The 21323-nt window shown below is 52.4% G+C and overlaps 1 protein-coding gene across 2 annotated transcripts in view; it reads left to right on the top strand.

Moving 5' to 3' along the window:
- The window catches only part of GPC6 (glypican 6), a 1713043-nt gene that overhangs the window by 1531378 nt on the left and 160342 nt on the right, over positions 1–21323 (top strand). For both annotated transcript variants that reach the window (XM_069758052.1, XM_069758051.1), the window contains exon 6: positions 108–251. In XM_069758052.1, coding sequence (XP_069614153.1) covers positions 108–251 — 144 coding nt within the window. The remainder of the gene's footprint in view (positions 1–107; positions 252–21323) is intronic.

The raw sequence follows: 21323 nt of genomic DNA, 5'->3' as shown, positions 1-21323 counted from the left end.
ACTTATCAGTGTAAGGAAACAGGAATGAGGGTTGAGACATGTTGAAAAAAACTGTTGATGAGATGTAATGTGGGTGATTTCTCTTTAACATCTCTTAATCTGTTTAGGTGTTCCTTGGATGTGGCCAACCTAAATCACTTCATTCATCAAGAACATTGAGATCCTTTTCAGGAAGACGTAATATATATTTCAAACCCTACAGTTTACATGAAAAACCTACAACTGCTGCTGGAACGAGTATAGACAGACTGGTATGTCATATGTCCCAACATAATATAGCATATACTTCTCAGATACGAGTGAGCTTGCAAGAAAATAGCCTTATAACGCTTTATGTATATTTGAAGAGTTAACAAAAATCAGCTCAGAATATTAATACACAAAGAGATTTAAGTATCATTTTGAGACTTTCCATTGTGTAAACCTATAGCTTCTAAAGGCTGAGTAGTACTTTAATAACCATTCTAATATAGAAATTGGCTAGCTTATAAGGCTTCATTCGCACAATGAGTATTTGGTGAGTTTTTCATGTTGCAAGTTTTCTACATGATTTATGCACATATTAGGTTACTTGAATTGGGTAGCTGACAACCCACGCGTGCTTCGCATGACGTTGCTTCCTACTGAAAAATGACATAGTAATGTCCAAGGGATTGTGATTTTGAGTGACCATGACCACCAAGGTCTTGTGATTTAACACCGCCGGCTATTTTCCTTTTGGGCCATTTGAAGGGTCGGGCGTACAGTAACAAGCCACAAATATTACAGGCGCTCCGGGTGAACATACAGCGAGAAATTCAGACTATGACCCCAGACGTCCTAAGGAACACATTCAACAATGTTTGCAAGTGTGCTTTGATTCAAATGATGTCCAAAGACATACTGATAGGGAATTTAGATTGTGAGCCCCATTGGGGACAGCGATGATAATGTGTGTAAACTGTAAAGCGCTGCGGAATATGTTAGCGCTATATAAATAAAAAGATTATTATTATTTTCAGCATCAGCTTCTCATGAACCAAGTTATGTACAGTCCAAGTTTCAGTACAATAGAACATTTCTTTTAGAAGTTATAGTCATCTTTCTGAGTAAAGGTAGCGAGGGAATCACACTGCATTTGGCTGTGACAAAACTTTAATACAGTCCTGTGTTAATTATGTGCATTTTTAGTGTGTTTCCACAGTGGATTGCATATGTGCCATTTTGTTACCTGCGGATTTTCCACATGTAATGCAATTCTATGGGGAAAATCAGCACATAACACTTAGCGTATCCGCAAGAGAAATTGACATGTTGGGGAGTTAAAACATGCACCGTAGGTCAGTTTATGCTACAAAAAAAAACACACCGGTCATGAGCTTTTTATAAATCCCATCTACTTTGCTGGAAGACGCTGTGTTTTTTACATAGCAAAAATATGCCACATGAAAAATTCATCATGGGAACACAGTCTTAGGCCTCCTTCACGCGTCAGTGTCTCCAGTAGGTATGGTGACAGTTTTCACACTTACTGGAAACACCCATGTAGACCCATTTAAATCTATGGGTCTGTGCACGTCAGTGTGTTTCCATGGACCATCTGTCCATGTGCAGAACACATAGATGAGTCTGGTTTTTATTTTCCTGCAGCATGGTCAACAATTAGTGTTGAGCATTCCGATACCGCAAGTATCGGGTATCGGCCGATATTTGCGGTATCGGAATTCCGATACTGAATTCCGATACTTCCCGCGTATCGGATACCGGAATCGGAAGTTCCCAGAATTCAAATTGAACGCAGCAGCCAATGAGGAATGAATGAAAGTGTGGGCACATCCTGTTTAGCATGGTGGGCATGTAAGTACTGGCAAGGCTTGGATTGGCTGCTGAAATGATGTCACTCTGCACTATAAAAAAGCGCTGCCGCCATTTTGCGCTCACTCTGCTGTGATTTCAGTTAGGGACAGGACGCTGTGTTCTAACTGAGGGCCAGTTGAGCTAGCTAATTGCTTTATTTTCCTTTCCAAAGGCTAATTTAGCAAAACGCTGTGTGTTCTTCACTGTTCACCTTGCTCTTGCCTTGCAGCGCTGTTTTAACAGCGTTCTGCAAGGTCTCTGTGTGTGTGTGTGTGCAGCTCACTCTGTAGTCTGTGTGCAGCCATATACCCGGTTGTATTCAGCTCAGGGGGGGTTCACACTGCCTCACACAGTTGTTCTTTTTTGCTCTTAGTGCAGCCTGCTGCACATTTTTTCTCAAATTTCCTATTAGTGTTTTTCCACCAGTCTCCAGCTCTATTGTGGAAAAACACTACATAGGATAACCTAGAGGGGGGTTTTTGGGCCTTGCAGCGCCGTTTACGGCTGTCTGCACGGTCTCCGTGTGAGCCCAGCTCGCCCTGTAGTCTGTGTGCAGCCATAGCCGGTTGGATTCAGCTCAGGGTTCGTTACTGGCTCATACCTTGAGAAAAATTTTCCTTTTTTTCAAATAGTGCAGCCTGTTTAAAATTTGAAAAAAAAAATTCCTATTAGTGTCTTTCCACTCGTATCCAGCTAAATAGTGGAAAAACACTATATAGGATAACCTAGAGGAGGGTTTTTTGGCCTTGCAGCGCCGTTTACGGCTGTCTGCACGGTCTCCGTGTGAGCCCAGCTCGCCCTGTAGTCTGTGTGCAGCCATAGCCGGTTGGATTCAGCTCAGGGTTCGTTACTGGCTCATACCTTGAGAAAAATTTTCCTTTTTTTCAAATAGTGCAGCCTGTTTAAAATTTAAAAAAAAAAATTCCTATTAGTGTCTTTCCACTCGTATCCAGCTAAATAGTGGAAAAACACTATATAGGATAACCTAGAGGAGGGTTTTTTGGCCTTGCAGCGCCGTTTACGGCTGTCTGCACGGTCTCCGTGTGAGCCCAGCTCGCCCTGTAGTCTGTGTGCAGCCATAGCCGGTTGGATTCAGCTCAGGGTTCGTTACTGGCTCATACCTTGAGAAAAATTTTCCTTTTTTTCAAATAGTGCAGCCTGTTTAAAATTTTAAAAAAAAAATTCCTATTAGTGTCTTTCCACTCGTATCCAGCTAAATAGTGGAAAAACACTATATAGGATAACCTAGAGGAGGGTTTTTTGGCCTTGCAGCGCCGTTTACGGCTGTCTGCACGGTCTCCGTGTGAGCCCAGCTCGCCCTGTAGTCTGTGTGCAGCCATAGCCGGTTGGATTCAGCTCAGGGTGCGTTACTGCCTCATACCTTGAAAAACAATTTCCTTTTTTTCAAATAGTGCAGCCAGTTTAAAATTTGAAAAAAAAAATTCCTATTAGTGTCTTTCCACTTGTATCCAGCTAAATAGTGGAAAAACACTATATAGGATAACCTAGAGGAGGGTTTCTTGGCCTTGCAGCGCCGTTTACGGCTGTCTGCACGGTCTCCGTGTGATTTAAACTAGCTCTGTAGCCCGATCTGCACCAAAAAAAAGGTTAAGTTCACCAAACACAACTTACACTTGTGTAGGCCACATTTGAAAAATAATAAAGTTTAGTCCACAATTTACAACATTAGTGTTTCTTACACCTGTTAGGAGGAGCATTACAGGAATAAGCACACTAAGGCCTTAGTACTTTTCTGCTTATCTTTATCTGTCAACCAAGATGAAGAGGGCAGGGAGTAAGGCACGTGGGCGTGGGCGCGGAGCAGGGAGAGGAGCAGGGAGAGGACGTGGTGATTCTGTGCCTGCTGCGGGCGCCGGTGACTCGTCGTCACTCAGTTTCAGCAGGGAACAGTCCTTCATGCGCAGCTTTGTCGGAGAGCGCCGTGCACCGCTGCTGCGTGAAGACCAAATTGAAGCCGTTGTCGGGTGGATGGCAGCTAACGCCTCGGCATCGACTTCAGTTAGTGCCACATCCTCTCAGGCACAGAGCACTGGAGAGCAGCCATCTGTCTCTTCACCACCTGCCAAATTGGCCAGGCAGTCAGAGAGCCCAGGACAGGAGCCGTCTCTACTTCTGTTCTCTGAATCTCTTGGCTTGGAAACAGGGGGCCAGCCAAGCAGCATTGGAGAAATGGAAGAAGAGGCAGTGTGCAGTGATGCCCAACACCTTTTTCTCTCTGACTCTGAAGAGGCAGGTGGGCCAGTGCCTCCGGTGACCACAGCGCAGTACGCATCTGATGATGAAACTCAGGTGCCGCTTTCTCGTGCGTACTGTGCTGCTGAGACTACCCAGGAGGAGCAGTTGGTGGCAGAGGGTAGTGGAGATGATGAGGTCCTTGACCCATCGTGGCGTGAGGAACAGGAAGGTGGTGGGAGCAGCTCAGAGGAAGAGCTTCCTCTTACGGGCCAAAGAGGGAGAGGGAGGGGGAAGACTGCGGAGCCTGTAGCCTCCACTTTGGCACCCGTTAGGAGCCTGTCTCTTTCCAAAGCCAAAAAGGGCGCTCCCAAGACTTGCAGTGCCTGGTCCTTTTTTGACACAGTTGCAGATGACATTTGTTTTGTCAAATGCAAGCTGTGTCATCATAAAGTAAAAAGAGGGAAAAATGTCAGCAACCTCAATACCACAAATATGTGGAAACATGTGCGGACCAGGCACGCGGTGGAGTTACAGAAACACACTGAAGATGTAGGCCAACCAACAGCGGCAGCTACCACCTCTTCAGCTCGTGTTGCCTCTTCCTCCAGCTCACGCACAGCTGGTTTGGCTTCCTCCCAGAGACCTTGTGTAATTCCACCCACAGCACCACCTTCCCAGTCATCCTCACACTCCCAGTCTACTCTACAGCCATCGGTAGTACAGGCATGGGAGAAAAGGCGGGCATTCTCGGCCAACCACCCCCGAGCACAGGCTCTGAATGCAGGCATTGCCAAACTGTTGTCCCTGGAAATGCTCTCGTTCAGGCTGGTGGAGACTGACAGCTTCCGTGACTTGATGGCATTGGCAGTCCCACAGTACAAGGTGCCCAGCCGCTTTTACTTCAGCAGGCAGGCTGTCCCTGCCCTGCACAGGCATGTTGAGGCAAACATAAAACATGCGCTACTGAACGCCGTCAGTAGCAAGGTCCACCTCACCACCGATGCGTGGACCAGTCAGCATGGACAGGGGCGATATGTTTCCCTCACTGCCCATTGGGTTAATGTTGTTGAGCCAGGTACAGATCGTGCGAGTGGCGCAGGACGTGTCCTGCCCACTCCAAGGATTGCAGGAATCCAGTCTGTACGCATCGACTCCTCCTCTTACACCAGTTCCTCTGATTCCTCTCTGCAGGATCCGTCACAGTCCACCCCCACATGGACCCGTGAACGTTTACCTATGACCGACATGAGCACAGCCGTGGCCAAACGTCAGCAGGCCGTCTTGAAACCAGTTTCATTGGGGCATCGAAGCCACACAGCGCAGGAGCTCTGGAATGCCATCAAGCAGGAGAGCGATGTGTGGTTACTGCCAGCGAATCTCCAGCCAGGCATGGTAGTGTGTGACAATGGCCGAAATCTGGTGGCAGCTTTGGCCCTTGGCAACCTCACTCACATCCCATGTCTGGCACATGTGCTCAATTTGGTTGTGCAGAGTTTTCTGAGGGACTATCCGGATCTTGATGCCCTGCTGCACAAGGTCCGCCTAGAGTGTGCTCACTTGCGGCGTTCCAGCTTGGCCAGATCCCGCATTGCTGCTCTGCAGCGCCGATTCCGCCTTCCGGAACACCGCATCATATGTGACCTACCTACCCGGTGGAATTCCACGTTACATATGTTGGAGCGGTTGTGTGAGCAGCAGCAAGCAGTTATGGAGTACCAGCTGCATCAGGCGCAAAGAAGTCGCAGTCAGCGCCGATCAGACTTCACAACCACAGAGTGGGCCACTATGAAGGACGTCTGCCAGGTTTTGCGTCCTTTTGATTATTCCACGCGGATGGCAAGTGCAGATGATGCACTAGTCAGCATGACTGTCCCCCTTATCTGCCTGCTTCAGCAAACTTTGCAAGGGTTAAGGGATGATGTGGTGGAAGAGGTGGAGGATGAGGAGTCACCTTTTCCATCAGCTTCTGGAGAGTCAGCGCCACGTGGTTCCTCACAAAGGGGTACGCAGGGGCCAATTTGTGAGGAGGATGAGGAGGAGTCAATGGAGGAGGAAGAGCTCCGTCCAGAGGAGGGAGCGACACAATTGTCCAGTGGTCAGTGTGTACAGCGAGGGTGGGGTGATGACGAGCGGGCAGAGATCATGTCTCAAGCAGGGGACAGCGTTTCTGGGCCGGTTGGCACTCTGCAGCACATGGTGGATTTCATGCTGCAGTGCCTGAGAAACGACCGCCGCATCGACCACATTCTCAACATGCCTGATTATTGGGTGTTCACCCTCCTCGATCCTCGCTACCGGGACAACGTCCAAAACCTCATCCCTGCGTTGACCCGGGAGCGTAAATTGCGGGAGTACCACGACACACTGGTGAATTCCATCATCTTCTCCTGTCCAACTGAGAGGAGTGCTGCTAGTGCTTTACAAAGCAGCTCAGTGCGTCGAGGCAGTGGGGGAGGCTCTGCCCAAAGAGGGAGCAGAAGCAGTGCCTCTGCCCAAGGCAAGCCCAGTATGGCACAACTCTGGCACACTTTTGTGTGCCCGCCCCAAATGTCTACACCATCACCGGCGGCTCCAGTCAGCAGGAGGCAACGGTTCCGTCAGATGGTGACAGACTACATGGCTTGCCCTCTTACTGTACTCCCAGACGGCTCTTCCCCGTTCAAGTTTTGGGTCTCTAAGCTGGATACATGGCCAGAGCTAAGCCAGTATGCATTGGAGGTGCTGGCTTGCCCTGCGGCTAGTGTCTTATCGGAACGTGTCTTTAGTGCCGCAGGTGGTGTACTAACAGACCGTCGCATGCGACTATCCTCCGATAACGTTGACCGGCTTACTTTCCTGAAAATGAACCAGGCCTGGATCTCGCAGGAATTTGCCACTCCTCTGCCTGATTAAGTAATTGGGTGTCATCCAGGTCTCCTGCTGTGTTCATCTTTCTACCACCTGAACTGCTATTCCTGGGCTCCAACACCGCCAGTTGCGGCTCAGAAGTGCAGGCTGCACAGTAAAAACATACGACCCAGTGTTATTGGGTTTCAGTAACGTCAGCTGATCCCCAGCTGTGTAGCCGGCAATGTGTCCTGCGACCGCCACGCTGGCACAACAACCTAAATGTAAGGGAACCTGTCCCCCCCCCCCCCCCCCCGTCGTTTGTTACTGAAAGAGCCATCTTGTGCAGCAGTAATGCTGCACAAGGAAAAGGTAGCTCTTTTTTTTTAGCTCTTTGCACACGCAGAACTTAACACTTATAAAATGTGTTCACTGATACCGTTATACCGTCCCGGAGCTGGGACTTTCCTTCGTAATGTGACGCAGCACAGCCGTCATTCCTACCCCCTTGGTGCCATGCGCTGCCTCCTCAGCGTTGTTTTAAGCTGTCACGGAGCCTGCGCTGTTCTGTTATCCCTTGGGCATGCCCTATTTGCGCTGCCTGTCTTCTGACATAATTTGGTGTCAGGCTGGCTGCGCCTGTGCGGCCGCGGTGCCCGAGATCCCGCCTCGCAGTGTCTTCTGATTGAGTCACACTGCGGGCCTGGGATCCATGGGCATGCGCAGTGCATATCTTCCCCTCGGGCTCTCGCTCATTTCCCTCCGCCTTCTTTAGACTGTGCGCCGTCAGCTGATCGGATGCAGGCGTGACGCGCACAGTCTAAAGAAGCGGAGGGAAAGGAGGCGAGAGCCCGAGGGGAAGATATGCACTGCGCATGCCCATGGTTCCCAGGCCCGCAGTGGGACTCAGATCAGATGACACTGCGAGGCGGGATCTCGGGCAGCCGCGGCCGCACAGGCGCAGCCAGCCTGACACCAAATTATGTCAGAAGACAGGCAGCGCTAATTGGGCATGGCCAAGGGCTAACAGAACAGCGCAGGCTCCGTGGCAGCTTAAAACAATGCTGAGGAGGCAGCGCACGGCATCAAGGGGATAGGAATGACAGCTGTGCTGTGTCCCATTACGAAGGAAATTCGCACCTCCGGAACGGTTTAACGGTATAAAGGGACACATTTTTAGTGTTTACTTCGGTGTTTGCAAGGAGCATAATTAAAAGAGCAACCTTTTCCTTTTGCATCCTTAGTGCTGCACAACATGGCTCTTTCAGCTACAAACGTCTTGGGGGGGGGGGTTAAAGGTTTCCTTTCAACTTGCTCCAATCAGGCTTCGGCCTACACTCTGTTCCTCTGCTCCTCCTGCTGTCCCTGGGCTCTAACACCGCCAGTTGGTGCCTGGAAGTGCTGTGTGCACAGTCAACAGTCGCTCCTCTGTTATTGGGGTTCAGTAACGTCAGCTGATCCCCAGCTGTGTGTGCGGCAATACCTCCAATCTGCTCCTCCTGCTGTCCCTGGGCTCTAACACCGCCAGTTGGTGCCTGGAAGTGCTGTGTGCACAGTCAACAGTCGCTCCTCTGTTATTGGGGTTCAGTAACGTCAGCTGATCCCCAGCTGTGTATCCGGCAACGTGTCATGCGACCGCCACGCTGGCACAACTAAAATGTAAGGGGACCTGTCCCCCCCCCCCCCTAGGCGTTTGTTACTGAAAGAGCCACCATGTGCAGCACTAATACTGCACAAGGGAAAGGTCGCTCTTGAAATTATGCTCCTTGCAAACGCTGAACTACACACTCATGTAATGTGTCCCCTCACACCGTCCAACCGTCCCGGAGGTGGGACTTTCCTTTGTAATGTGACACAGCACAGCCGTCATTGCTACCCCCTTGGCACCGTGCGCTGCCTCCTTAGCGTTGTTTGATTCCGTCATGGACCCTGCGCTGTTATGTTATCCCTTGGCCATGCACAGTTTGCGCTGCCCGTCCTCTGACATCATTTGTTGTCGTCCTGGCTGCGCCTGTGCGTCCACGCTGCCCGAAATCACACCTCGCAGTGTCGTCTAATGTGATCCCACAGTGGGCCTGGTATCCATGGCCATGCGCAGTGCATATACTAGCCTCTCACTCCCCTTCTTCACGCTTCTTCAGACTAGGCGGCGTCAGCTGATCCCTAATAGCATGCCACGGCCGTGACGCCGCACAGTCTGAAGAAGCAGGAAGGAGGTGAGTGAGAGGCGATGATATGCACTGCGCATGCCCATGGATCCCTGGCCCGCAGTGGGACTACATTAGATGACACTGCAAGGTTGGATCTCGGGCAGCTTGGACGCACAGGCACTGCCAGCCTGACACCTACATGATGTCAGAAGACGGGCACCGCTAACTGTGCATGGCCAAGGGATAACATTACAGTGCGGGCTCCGTGACAGAACCAAACAACGTTGAGGAGGTGGTGCCCGGCACCAAGGGGGTTGGAATGACGGCTGTGCTGTGTCACATTACAAAGGAAAGTCCCACTTCCGGGATGGTTTGACGGTGTGAGGGGACACATTATATGAGTGTGTACTTCAGCGTTTGCAAGGAGCATAATTTTCGGAGCCACCATTTTCCATGTGCAGTATTACTGCTGTACAAGATGGCTCTTTCAGCAACAAATGCCTGGGGGGGGGGGTTAAAGGTTCCCTTTCAACTTGCTCCACTGCAGGCTTCGGCCTACACTCTGCTCCTCTTTGATTCCCTGGGTTTCAACACTGTCAGTTGCCACCTGGAAGTGTTGTCTACACAGAAAAAAACACTAGGTGATGTGTCAGTGGGGTTCAGCACCGCCAGCTGTTCCCCTGCTGTGTAGTCGGCAACGTGTCCAGCACAAGCCACGCTGGCACAACAGAACAAAAGCTGCCACCAGTGCAGGCTTCGGCCTACACTCTGCTCCTCTCCTCCTCCTGCTGACCCTGGGCTCAAACACCGCTAGTTTTTGCCCGGAAGTGCTAGCTGCACAGAGAAAAACACCAGCCAATGTGTTAGTGGGGTTCAGCAACGCCAGCTGTTCCCCTGCTGTGTAGCCGGCAACGTGACCTGCAAACGCCATGCAGGCACAGGAACTGAAATTAAAAGGGAACCTGGCCCCACCCCCCCAGGTGTTTATATATGTATAACAGCCACCTAGTACAGCAGTACTGCTGCATTTGTACAAGGTGGCTGACTTTTCTCCTTGCCCACGTGGAACTCAACACGTACAAAATGTGTCTCATTGAGACCATTCCACTGTCCCTGAGGTGTGACTTTCCTTTGTAATGATACGCAGCACCCCCCTTGGTAGCGTTTCCCGTCTTTTGTCATCATGGTTAGCTGGCTGCGCCTGTGCATCCGCCCTGCTAGAAACAACGCCCCTCGTTGTCATATTTATTTTGTCAGCGAGGGTGTGGTTTATGGGCACGAGCAGTGCATATGTTCGCCTGTCTTAACTCATCTCCTTCCGCCTTCTTCAGACTGTGCGGCCTCCTGGCCGTGGTAGGCGATAAGGGATCAGCTGAGGCCGCCCAGTCTGAGCAGGTGTAAGGACATGTGTAAGCGGCAAACCTATTTACTGCACAAGGCCACGAATCCCAGCCACGCAGTGTGATTTTTTGAAAACACACTGTGGGTCTGGGATTCATGTCCATCGCTAACCGCAACGGCCGACATGAAATGAGGTCAGAAGACAGGAAGCGCTCACAGCGCATGGCCAAGGGATCACAATAGCGCAGACTCCTGTACAGCAAATAACAACGCTCAGGAATCTGCGCCCAGTACCTAGGTGCAAATTTTGACACCTGTGCTGCGTCTCGTTAAAAAGACAAGTCACGCCTCCACAACTGTTTGACAGTATAATGGGCTAAATAGTGTACGTGTTTTAGTCAGCGTGTGCAAGGAGCAAAACAAATAGAGCAACCTTTCACTTGTGCAGCATTAATGCTGCACAAGGTGTGGCTCTTGTACCTTGCAACACCTGAGGGGGGGGTTAAAGGTAACCTTTGAAATTGGTTCAACTAGGCTTCGGCCTACACTCTGCTCCTCTACTCCTCCTGCTGACCCTGGGCTCAAACACCGCTAGTTTTTGCCCGGAAATGCTAGCTGCACAGAGAAAAACACCAGCCAATGTGTTAGTGGGGTTCAGCACCGCCAGCTGTTCCCCTGCTGTGTAGTCGGCAACGTGTCCAGCACAAGCCACGCTGGCACAACAGAACAAAAGCTGCCACCAGTGCAGGCTTCGGCCTACACTTTGCTCCTCTCCTCCTCCTGCTGACCCTGGGCTCAAACAACGCCAGTTTCTGCCCGGACATGCTAGCTGCACAGAGAAAAACACCAGCCAATGTGTTAGTGGGGTTCAGCACCGCCTGCTGTTCCCCCGCTGTGTAGCCGGCATCGTGTCCAGCACAAGCCACGCTGGCACAACCGACCAAAAGCTGCCACCAGTGCAGGCTTCGGCCTACACTTTGCTCCTCTCCTCCTCCTCCTGCTGACCCTGGGCTCTAACACCGCTAGTTTTTGCCCGGACATGCAATCTGCACAGAGAAAAACACCAGTCAATGTGTCAGTGGGGTTCAGCAACGCCAGCTGTTCCCCTGCTGTGTAGCTTGCAACGTGACCTGCAAACGCCACGCAGGCACATGAACTGAAATTGAAGGGAGCCTGCCCCCCACCCACAGGTGTTTCTATGTATATCAGCCACCTTGTACAGCAGTACTGCTGCATTTGTACGAGGTGGCTGACTTTTTCTCCTTGCCCACGTGGAACTCAACACGTACAAAATGTGTCTCATTACAGACCATTACAATGTCCCTGAGGTGTGACTTTCCTTTGTAATGACACGCAGCACCACCCTTGTTAGCGCTGCCCGTCTTTTGACATCATTGGTTAGCTGGCTGCGCCTGTGCATCTCCCCTGCTCGAAACAACGGCCCTCGGTGTCTTATTTTTTTGGACAGCGAGGGTGTGATTGATGGGCATGTGCAGTGCATATGTTTGCCTGTGTTCACTCATCTCCTTCCGCCTTCTTCAGACTGTGCGGCCTCCTGGCCGTGGTAGGCGATAAGGGATCAGCTGAGGCCGCCCAGTCTGGAGCAGGTGTAAGGACATGTGTAAGCGGCAAACCTATTTACTGCACAAGGCCACGAATCCCAGCCACGCAGTGTGATTTTTTGAAAACACACTGTGGGTCTGGGATTCATGTCCATCGCTAACCGCAACGGCCGACATGAAATGAGGTCAGAAGACAGGAAGCGCTCACAGCGCATGGCCAAGGGATCACAATAGCGCAGACTCCTGTACAGCAAATAACAACGCTCAGGAATCTGCGCCCAGTACCTAGGTGCAAATTTTGACACCTGTGCTGCGTCTCGTTAAAAAGACAAGTCACGCCTCCACAACTGTTTGACAGTATAATGGGCTAAATAGTGTACGTGTTTTAGTCAGCGTGTGCAAGGAGCAAAACAAATAGAGCAACCTTTCACTTGTGCAGCATTAATGCTGCACAAGGTGTGGCTCTTGTACCTTGCAACACCTGAGGGGGGGGTTAAAGGTAACCTTTGAAATTGGTTCAACTAGGCTTCGGCCTACACTCTGCTCCTCTACTCCTCCTGCTGACCCTGGGCTCAAACACCGCTAGTTTTTGCCAGGAAATGCTAGCTGCACAGAGAAAAACACCAGCCAATGTGTTAGTGGGGTTCAGCACCGCCAGCTGTTCCCCTGCTGTGTAGTCGGCAACGTGTCCAGCACAAGCCACGCTGGCACAACAGAACAAAAGCTGCCACCAGTGCAGGCTTCGGCCTACACTTTGCTCCTCTCCTCCTCCTGCTGACCCTGGGCTCTAACAACGCCAGTTTCTGCCCGGACATGCTAGCTGCACAGAGAAAAACACCAGCCAATGTGTTAGTGGGGTTCAGCACCGCCTGCTGTTCCCCCGCTGTGTAGCCGGCATCGTGTCCAGCACAAGCCACGCTGGCACAACCGACCAAAAGCTGCCACCAGTGCAGGCTTCGGCCTACACTTTGCTCCTCTCCTCCTCCTGCTGACCCTGGGCTCTAACAACGCCAGTTTCTGCCCGGACATGCTAGCTGCACAGAGAAAAACACCAGCCAATGTGTTAGTGGGGTTCAGCACCGCCTGCTGTTCCCCCGCTGTGTAGCCGGCATCGTGTCCAGCACAAGCCACGCTGGCACAACCGACCAAAAGCTGCCACCAGTGCAGGCTTCGGCCTACACTTTGCTCCTCTCCTCCTCCTCCTGCTGACCCTGGGCTCTAACACCGCTAGTTTTTGCCCGGACATGCAATCTGCACAGAGAAAAACACCAGTCAATGTGTCAGTGGGGTTCAGCAACGCCAGCTGTTCCCCTGCTGTGTAGCTTGCAACGTGACCTGCAAACGCCACGCAGGCACATGAACTGAAATTGAAGGGAGCCTGCCCCCCACCCACAGGTGTTTCTATGTATATCAGCCACCTTGTACAGCAGTACTGCTGCATTTGTACAAGGTGGCTGACTTTTTCTCCTTGACCACGTGGAACTCAACACGTACAAAATGTGTCTCATTACAGACCATTACAATGTCCCTGAGGTGTGACTTTCCTTTTTAATGACACGCAGCACCCCCATTGTTAGCGCTGCCCGTCTCCTGACATCATTGGTTGGCTGGCTGTGCCTGTGCGTCCCCCCTGCCCGACACAACGCCCCCCGTTGTCTCATATATTTTGACTGCGAGGGTGTGATTGATGGGCACGAGCAGTGCATATGTTCCCCTGTTTTCACTCCCCTCCTTCCGCCTTCTTCTGACTGTGCGGCCTCATGGCCGCGGCATGCGATAAGGGATCAGCTGAGGCCGCCCAGTCTGAAGCAGGTGTAAGGACATGTGTGAGCGGCGAACATATTTACTGCACAAGGCCACGAATCCCAGCACCGCAGTGTGACTTTAGGAAAAGCCACTGTGGGTCTGGGATTTATGGCCATCGTTAACCGCACCGGCCAACATGAAATGAGGTCATGAGACGGCCTGCACTAACAGGGTATTGCCAAGGGATAACACAAGAGCGCAGTTTCCTGTACTGCAAATAACAACGGTAAGGAATCTGCGCACAGCACCTAGGTGTAAATTTGTACACCTGTGCTGCGTCTCCTTAAAAAGACTAGTAGTCACGCCTCCACTACTGTTTGACAGTATAATGGGCTAAATAGTGTACGTGTTTAATTCAGCGTGTGCAAGGAGCAAAATTAAATAGAGCAACCTTTGACTTGTGCATCATTAATGCTGTTCAAGGTGTGGCTCTTGTACCTTGCAACACCTGAGGGGGGGGGTTAAAGGTAACCTTTGAAATTGGTTCAACTAGGCTTCGGCCTACACTCTGCTCCTCTACTCCTCCTGCTGACCCTGGGCTCAAACACCGCTAGTTTTTGCCCGGAACGGCTAGCTGCACAGAGAAAAACACCAGCCAATGTGTTAGTGGGGTTCAGCAACGCCAGCTGTTCCCCTGCTGTGTAGTCGGCAACGTGTCCAGCACAAGCCACGCTGGCACAACTGACCAAAAGCTGCCACCAGTGCAGGCTTCGGCCTACACTTTGCTCCTCTCCTCCTCCTGCTGACCCTGGACTCAAACAACGCCAGTTTCTGCCCGGACATGCTAGCTGCACAGAGATAAACACCAGCCAATGTGTTAGTGGGGTTCAGCACCGCCAGCTGTTCCCCTGCTGTGTAGCTGGCAACGTGTCCTGCAAACGCCACGCAGGCACATGAACTGAAATTGAAGGGAGCCTGCCCCCCACCCCCCCAGGTGTTTCTATGTATAACAGCCACCTTGTACAGCAGTACTGCTGCATTTGTACAAGGTGGCTGACTTTTTCTCCTTGCACACGTGGAACTCAACAAGTACAAAATGTGTCTCATTACAGACCATTACAATGTCCCTGAGGTGTGACTTTCCTTTTTAATGACACGCAGCACCCCCATTGTTAGCGCTGCCCGTCTCCTGACATCATTGGTTGGCTGGCTGTGCCTGTGCGTCCCCCTGCCCGACACAACGCCCCCCGTTGTCTCATATATTTTGACTGCGAGGGTGTGATTGATGGGCACGAGCAGTGCATATGTTCCCCTGTCTTCACTCCCCTCCTTCCGCCTTCTTCTGACTGTGCGGCCTCATGGCCGCGGCATGCGATAAGGGATCAGCTGAGGCCGCCCAGTCTGAAGCAGGTGTAAGGACATGTGTGAGCGGCGAACATATTTACTGCACAAGGCCACAAATCCCAGCACCGCAGTGTGACTTTATGAAAAGCCACTGTGGGTCTGGGATTTATGGCCATCGTTAACCGCAGCGGCCAACATGAAATGAGGTCATGAGACGGCCTGCACTAACAGGGTATTGCCAAGGGATAACACAAGAGCGCAGTTTCCTGTACTGCAAATAACAACGGTAAGGAATCTGCGCACAGCACCTAGGTGTAAATTTGTACACCTGTGCTGCGTCACCTTAAAAAGACTAGTAGTCACGCCTCCACTACTGTTTGACAGTATAATGGGCTAAATAGTGTACGTGTTTAATTCAGCGTGTGCAAGGAGCAAAATTAAATAGAGCAACCTTTGACTTGTGCATCATTAATGCTGTTCAAGGTGTGGCTCTTGTACCTTGCAACACCTGAGGGGGGGGGTTAAAGGTAACCTTTGAAATTGGTTCAACTAGGCTTCGGCCTACACTCTGCTCCTCTACTCCTCCTGCTGACCCTGGGCTCAAACACCGCTAGTTTTTGCCCGGAAATGCTAGCTGCACAGAGAAAAACACCAGCCAATGTGTTAGTGGGGTTCAGCACCGCCAGCTGTTCCCCCGCTGTGTAGCCGGCATCGTGTCCAGCACAAGCCACGCTGGCACAACCGACCAAAAGCTGCCACCAGTGCAGGCTTCGGCCTACACTTTGCTCCTCTCCTCCTCCTCCTGCTGACCCTGGGCTCTAACACCGCTAGTTTTTGCCCGGACATGCAATCTGCACAGAGAAAAACACCAGTCAATGTGTCAGTGGGGTTCAGCAACGCCAGCTGTTCCCCTGCTGTGTAGCTTGCAACGTGACCTGCAAACGCCACGCAGGCACATGAACTGAAATTGAAGGGAGCCTGCCCCCCACCCACAGGTGTTTCTATGTATAACAGCCACCTTGTACAGCAGTACTGCTGCATTTGTACAAGGTGGCTGACTTTTTCTCCTTGCCCACGTGGAACTCAACACGTAGAAAATGTTTCTCATTAGAGACCATTACAATGTCCCTGAGGTGTGACTTTCCTTTGTAATGACACGCAGCACCACCCTTGTTAGCGCTGCCCGTCTTTTGACATCATTGGTTAGCTGGCTGCGCCTGTGCATCTCCCCTGCTCGAAACAACGCCCCTCGGTGTCTTATTTTTTTGGACAGCGAGGGTGTGATTGATGGGCATGTGCAGTGCATATGTTTGCCTGTGTTCACTCATCTCCTTCCGCCTTCTTCAGACTGGGTGTCCTCATGGCCTCGGCAGGCGATAAGGGATCAGATGAGGCCGTCCAGTCTGAAGCAGGTGTAAGGACATGTGTGAGCGGCAAACATATTTACTGCACCAGGGCACGAATCCCAGCACCGCAGTGTGATTTTTTAAAAACACACTGTGGGTCTGGGATTCATGTCCATCGCTAACCGCAACGGCCAACATGAAATGAGGTCATAAGACAGGAAGCGCTCACAGCGCATGGCCAAAGGATCACAAGAGCGCAGACTCCTGTACAGCAACTAACAACGCTCAGGAAGCTGCGCCCATGCAAAAAGGTGTTGTTTTCGACACCTGTGCTGCTTTTCTTTAAAAAGACAAGTCACGCCTCCACTACTGTTAAACAGTATAATGGGCTAAATAGTCTACGTGTTGCATTCAGCTTGTGCAAGTAGACAAATTAATAGAGCAACCTTTTACTTGTGCAGCATTAATGCTGCAGAAGGAGTGGCTCTTGTTCTTTGTAACACCTGAGGGGGGGTTAAAGGTAACCTTTGAAATTGGTTCAACTAGGCTTCGGCCTACACTCTGCTCCTCTCCTCCTCCTGCTGACCCTGGGCTCTAACAACGCTAGTTTTTGCCCGGAAATGCTAGCTGCACAGAGAAAAACACCAGCCAATGTGTTAGTGGGGTTCAGCAACGCCAGCTGTTCCCCCGCTGTGTAGCCGGCATCGTGTCCAGCACAAGCCACGCTGGCACAACCGACCAAAAGCTGCCACCAGTGCAGGCTTCGGCCTACACTTTGCTCCTCTCCTCCTCCTCCTGCTGACCCTGGGCTCAAACACCGCTAGTTTTTGCCCGGAAATGCTAGCTGCACAGAGAAAAACACCAGCCAATGTGTTAGTGGGGTTCAGCAACGCCAGCTGTTCCCCTGCTGTGTAGCCGGCATCGTGTCCAGCACAAGCCACGCTGGCACAACCGACCAAAAGCTGCCACCAGTGCAGGCTTCGGCCTACACTTTGCTCCTCTCCTCCTCCTCCTGCTGACCCTGGGCTCAAACACCGCTAGTTTTTGCCCGGAAATGCTAGCTGCACAGAGAAAAACACCAGCCAATGTGTTAGTGGGGTTCAGCAACGCCAGCTGTTCCCCCGCTGTGTAGCCGGCATCGTGTCCAGCACAAGCCACGCTGGCACAACCGACCAAAAGCTGCCACCAGTGCAGGCTTCGGCCTACACTTTGCTCCTCTCCTCCTCCTCCTGCTGACCCTGGGCTCAAACACCGCTAGTTTTTGCCCGGAAATGCTAGCTGCACAGAGAAAAACACCAGCCAATGTGTTAGTGGGGTTCAGCACCGCCAGCTGTTCCCCTGCTGTGCAGCTTGCAACGTGACCTGCAAACGCCACGCAGGCACATGAACTGAAATTGAAGGGAGCCTGGCCCCCACCCCCAGGTGTTTCTATGTATAACAGCCACCTTGTACAGCAGTACTGCTGCATTTGTACAAGGTGGCTGATGTTTTCTCCTTGCCCACGTGGAACTCAACACGTACAAAATGTGTCTCTTTGAGACCATTCCACTGTCCCTGAGGTGTGACTTTCCTTTCTAATGATACGCAGCACCCCCCTTGGTAGCGCTTCCCGTCTTCTGACATCATTGGTTGGCTACTTGCGCCTGTTCGTCCGCCCTGCCTGAATAAAATGCTCCTCGTTGTCTTAATTATTTTGACTGCGAGGGTGTGATTGATGGGCACGAGCAGTGCATATCTTCGCCTGTCTTAACTCATCTCCTTCAGCCTTCTTCAGACTGTGCAGCCTCATGGCCGCGGCATGCGAGAAGGGATCAGCAGAGGCCGCCCAGTCTGAAGCAGGTGTAAGGACGTGTGTGAGCGGCCAAAATATTTACTGCTCAAGGCCACGAATCCCAGCACCGCAGTGTGGCTTTATGAAAAGACACTGTGGGTCTGGGATTTATGGCCATCGTTAACCGCACCGGCCAACATGAAATGATGTCATAAGATGGGCAGCGCTAACAGGGCATTGCCAAGGGATAACACAAGAGCGCAGACTCCTGTACAGCAAATAACAACGCTCAGGAAGCTGCTCCAAGCACCAAGGCGTTATTTTGGACACCTGTGCTGCGTCTCATCAAAAAACCAAGTCACGCATCCACTACAGTTTGACTGTAGAATGGGGTAAATTGTGTATGTCTTTCATTCAGCGTGTGCAAGTAGACAAATTAATAGAGCAACCTTTCACTTGTGCAGCATTAATACTGCACAAGGTGTGTCTCTTGTACTTTGTAACACCTGAGGGGGGGGTTAAAGGTTTCCTTTGAAATTGGTTCAACTAAGCTTCGGCCTACACTCTGCTCCTCTCCTCCTCCTCCTGCTTCAACACGGGCTCTAACATCGCTAGTTTTTGCCCGCAAGTGCTAGCTGCACAGAGAAAAACACACGCCATTGTGTTAGTGGGGTTCAGCAACGCCAGCTGTTCCCCCAGTGTGTAGCCGGCAAAGTGTCCTGCAAACGCAACGCAGACAGAAAGCTGCCTCCAGTGCAGGCTTCGGCCTACACTCATCTCCCCCTGCTTACCCTTTGCTCCAACACCGCTAGTTGGGGCTCTAGGAAGACAATCTTTAATAGGCAAGGCAACGCATCCGTGTTCCAGCACCGCCAGCTGGTTCTCGGCAGTGTTCTTGTCACAGGTACTCCCTCGTGCCAAGCCTGGTTTCAGCACCGTCAGCTGTTTCCGGGTTGTGTCAAGCTCACTGAGACACCTATGCTTGCCTCGTCGTGGTGCGGTCGGGTTAGCCAACTCCAGGGTGCCTCCAGTTTAGGAGCTTCCTATGTGGGCTGCGTGAACTGGTAGTCAAGGCTGGTTCTGTAGTGCCAGTAGGCCCAGCTCCCCCTGTAGGACTGTTGGGGTTCGGTAACTGCGGCTGCCTCGCGGCCTAGCTGTTCTCTCCTCTCCTGTGGGCCTTGGGGTCCACCACCTGGTTCCAGCACCGTCAGCTGGTTCCGGGCCGAGCCTTTGGCTTAGGTGCCTCCTCCTGGGTATCCGAGTTCCGCCAACGCCAGGCGGTCCTTGGTAGTGCTTTTAAGCGCGGGCACCTACAGCTTAGTAACCGGGTTCCAGCACCGTCAGCTGGTCCTCGGTCGTGCCATTGGCTCTTGCACACTGGGGCAACGCATCCGGGTTCCAGCACCGCCAGCTGGTTCTCGGCAGTGTTCTTGTCACAGGTACTCCCTCGTGCCAAGCCTGGTTTCAGCACCGTCAGCTGTTTCCGGGTTGTGTCAAGCTCACTGAGACACCTATGCTTGCCTCGTCGTGGTGCGGTCGGGTTAGCCAACTCCAGGGTGCCTCCAGTTTAGGAGCTTCCTATGTGGGCTGCGTGAACTGGTAGTCAAGGCTGGTTCTGTAGTGCCAGTAGGCCCAGCTCCCCCTGTAGGACTGTTGGGGTTCGGTAACTGCGGCTGCCTCGCGGCCTAGCTGTTCTCTCCTCTCCTGTGGGCCTTGGGGTCCACCACCTGGTTCCAGCACCGTCAGCTGGTTCCGGGCCGAGCCTTTGGCTTAGGTGCCTCCTCCTGGGTATCCGAGTTCCGCCAACGCCAGGCGGTCCTTGGTAGTGCTTTTAAGCGCGGGCACCTACAGCTTAGTAACCGGGTTCCAGCACCGTCAGCTGGTCCTCGGTCGTGCCATTGGCTCTTGCACACTGGGGCAACGCATCCGGGTTCCAGCACCGCCAGCTGGTTCTCGGCAGTGTTCTTGTCACAGGTACTCCCTCGTGCCAAGCCTGGTTTCAGCACCGTCAGCTGTTTCCGGGTTGTGTCAAGCTCACTGAGACACCTATGCTTGCCTCGTCGTGGTGCGGTCGGGTTAGCCAACTCCAGGGTGCCTCCAGTTTAGGAGCTTCCTATGTGGGCTGCGTGAACTGGTAGTCAAGGCTGGTTCTGTAGTGCCAGTAGGCCCAGCTCCCCCTGTAGGACTGTTGGGGTTCGGTAACTGCGGCTGCCTCGCGGCCTAGCTGTTCTCTCCTCTCCTGTGGGCCTTGGGGTCCACCACCTGGTTCCAGCACCGTCAGCTGGTTCCGGGCCGAGCCTTTGGCTTAGGTGCCTCCTCCTGGGTATCCGAGTTCCGCCAACGCCAGGCGGTCCTTGGTAGTGCTTTTAAGCGCGGGCACCTACAGCTTAGTAACCGGGTTCCAGCACCGTCAGCTGGTCCTCGGTCGTGCCATTGGCTCTTGCACACTGGGGCAACGCATCCGGGTTCCAGCACCGCCAGCTGGTTCTCGGCAGTGTTTTTGTCACAGGTACTCCCTCGTGCCAAGCCTGGTTTCAGCACCGTCAGCTGTTTCCGGGTTGTGTCAAGCTCACTGAGACACCTATGCTTGCCTCGTCGTGGTGCGGTCGGGTTAGCCAACTCCAGGGTGCCTCCAGTTTAGGAGCTTCCTATGTGGGCTGCGTGAACTGGTAGTCAAGGCTGGTTCTGTAGTGCCAGTAGGCCCAGCTCCCCCTGTAGGACTGTTGGGGTTCGGTAACTGCGGCTGCCTCGCGGCCTAGCTGTTCTCTCCTCTCCTGTGGACCTTCGGGTCCACCACCTGGTTCCAGCACCGTCAGCTGGTTCCGGGCCGAGCCTTTGGCTTAGGTGCCTCCTCCTGGGTATCCGAGTTCCGCCAACGCCAGGCGGTCCTTGGTAGTGCTTTTAAGCGCGGGCACCTACAGCTTAGTAACCGGGTTCCAGCACCGTCAGCTGGTCCTCGGTCGTGCCATTGGCTCTTGCACACTGGGGCAACGCATCCGGGTTCCAGCACCGCCAGCTGGTTCTCGGCAGTGTTCTTGTCACAGGTACTCCCTCGTGCCAAGCCTGGTTTCAGCACCGTCAGCTGTTTCCGGGTTGTGTCAAGCTCACTGAGACACCTATGCTTGCCTCGTCGTGGTGCGGTCGGGTTAGCCAACTCCAGGGTGCCTCCAGTTTAGGAGCTTCCTATGTGGGCTGCGTGAACTGG

This window comes from Ranitomeya imitator, chromosome 3 (genome assembly GCF_032444005.1).
Source record: "Ranitomeya imitator isolate aRanImi1 chromosome 3, aRanImi1.pri, whole genome shotgun sequence".
NCBI lineage: Eukaryota > Metazoa > Chordata > Amphibia > Anura > Dendrobatidae > Ranitomeya > Ranitomeya imitator.
Note: the sequence above shows the minus strand (reverse complement) of the source record. Positions and strands in the feature narration are given on the sequence as shown.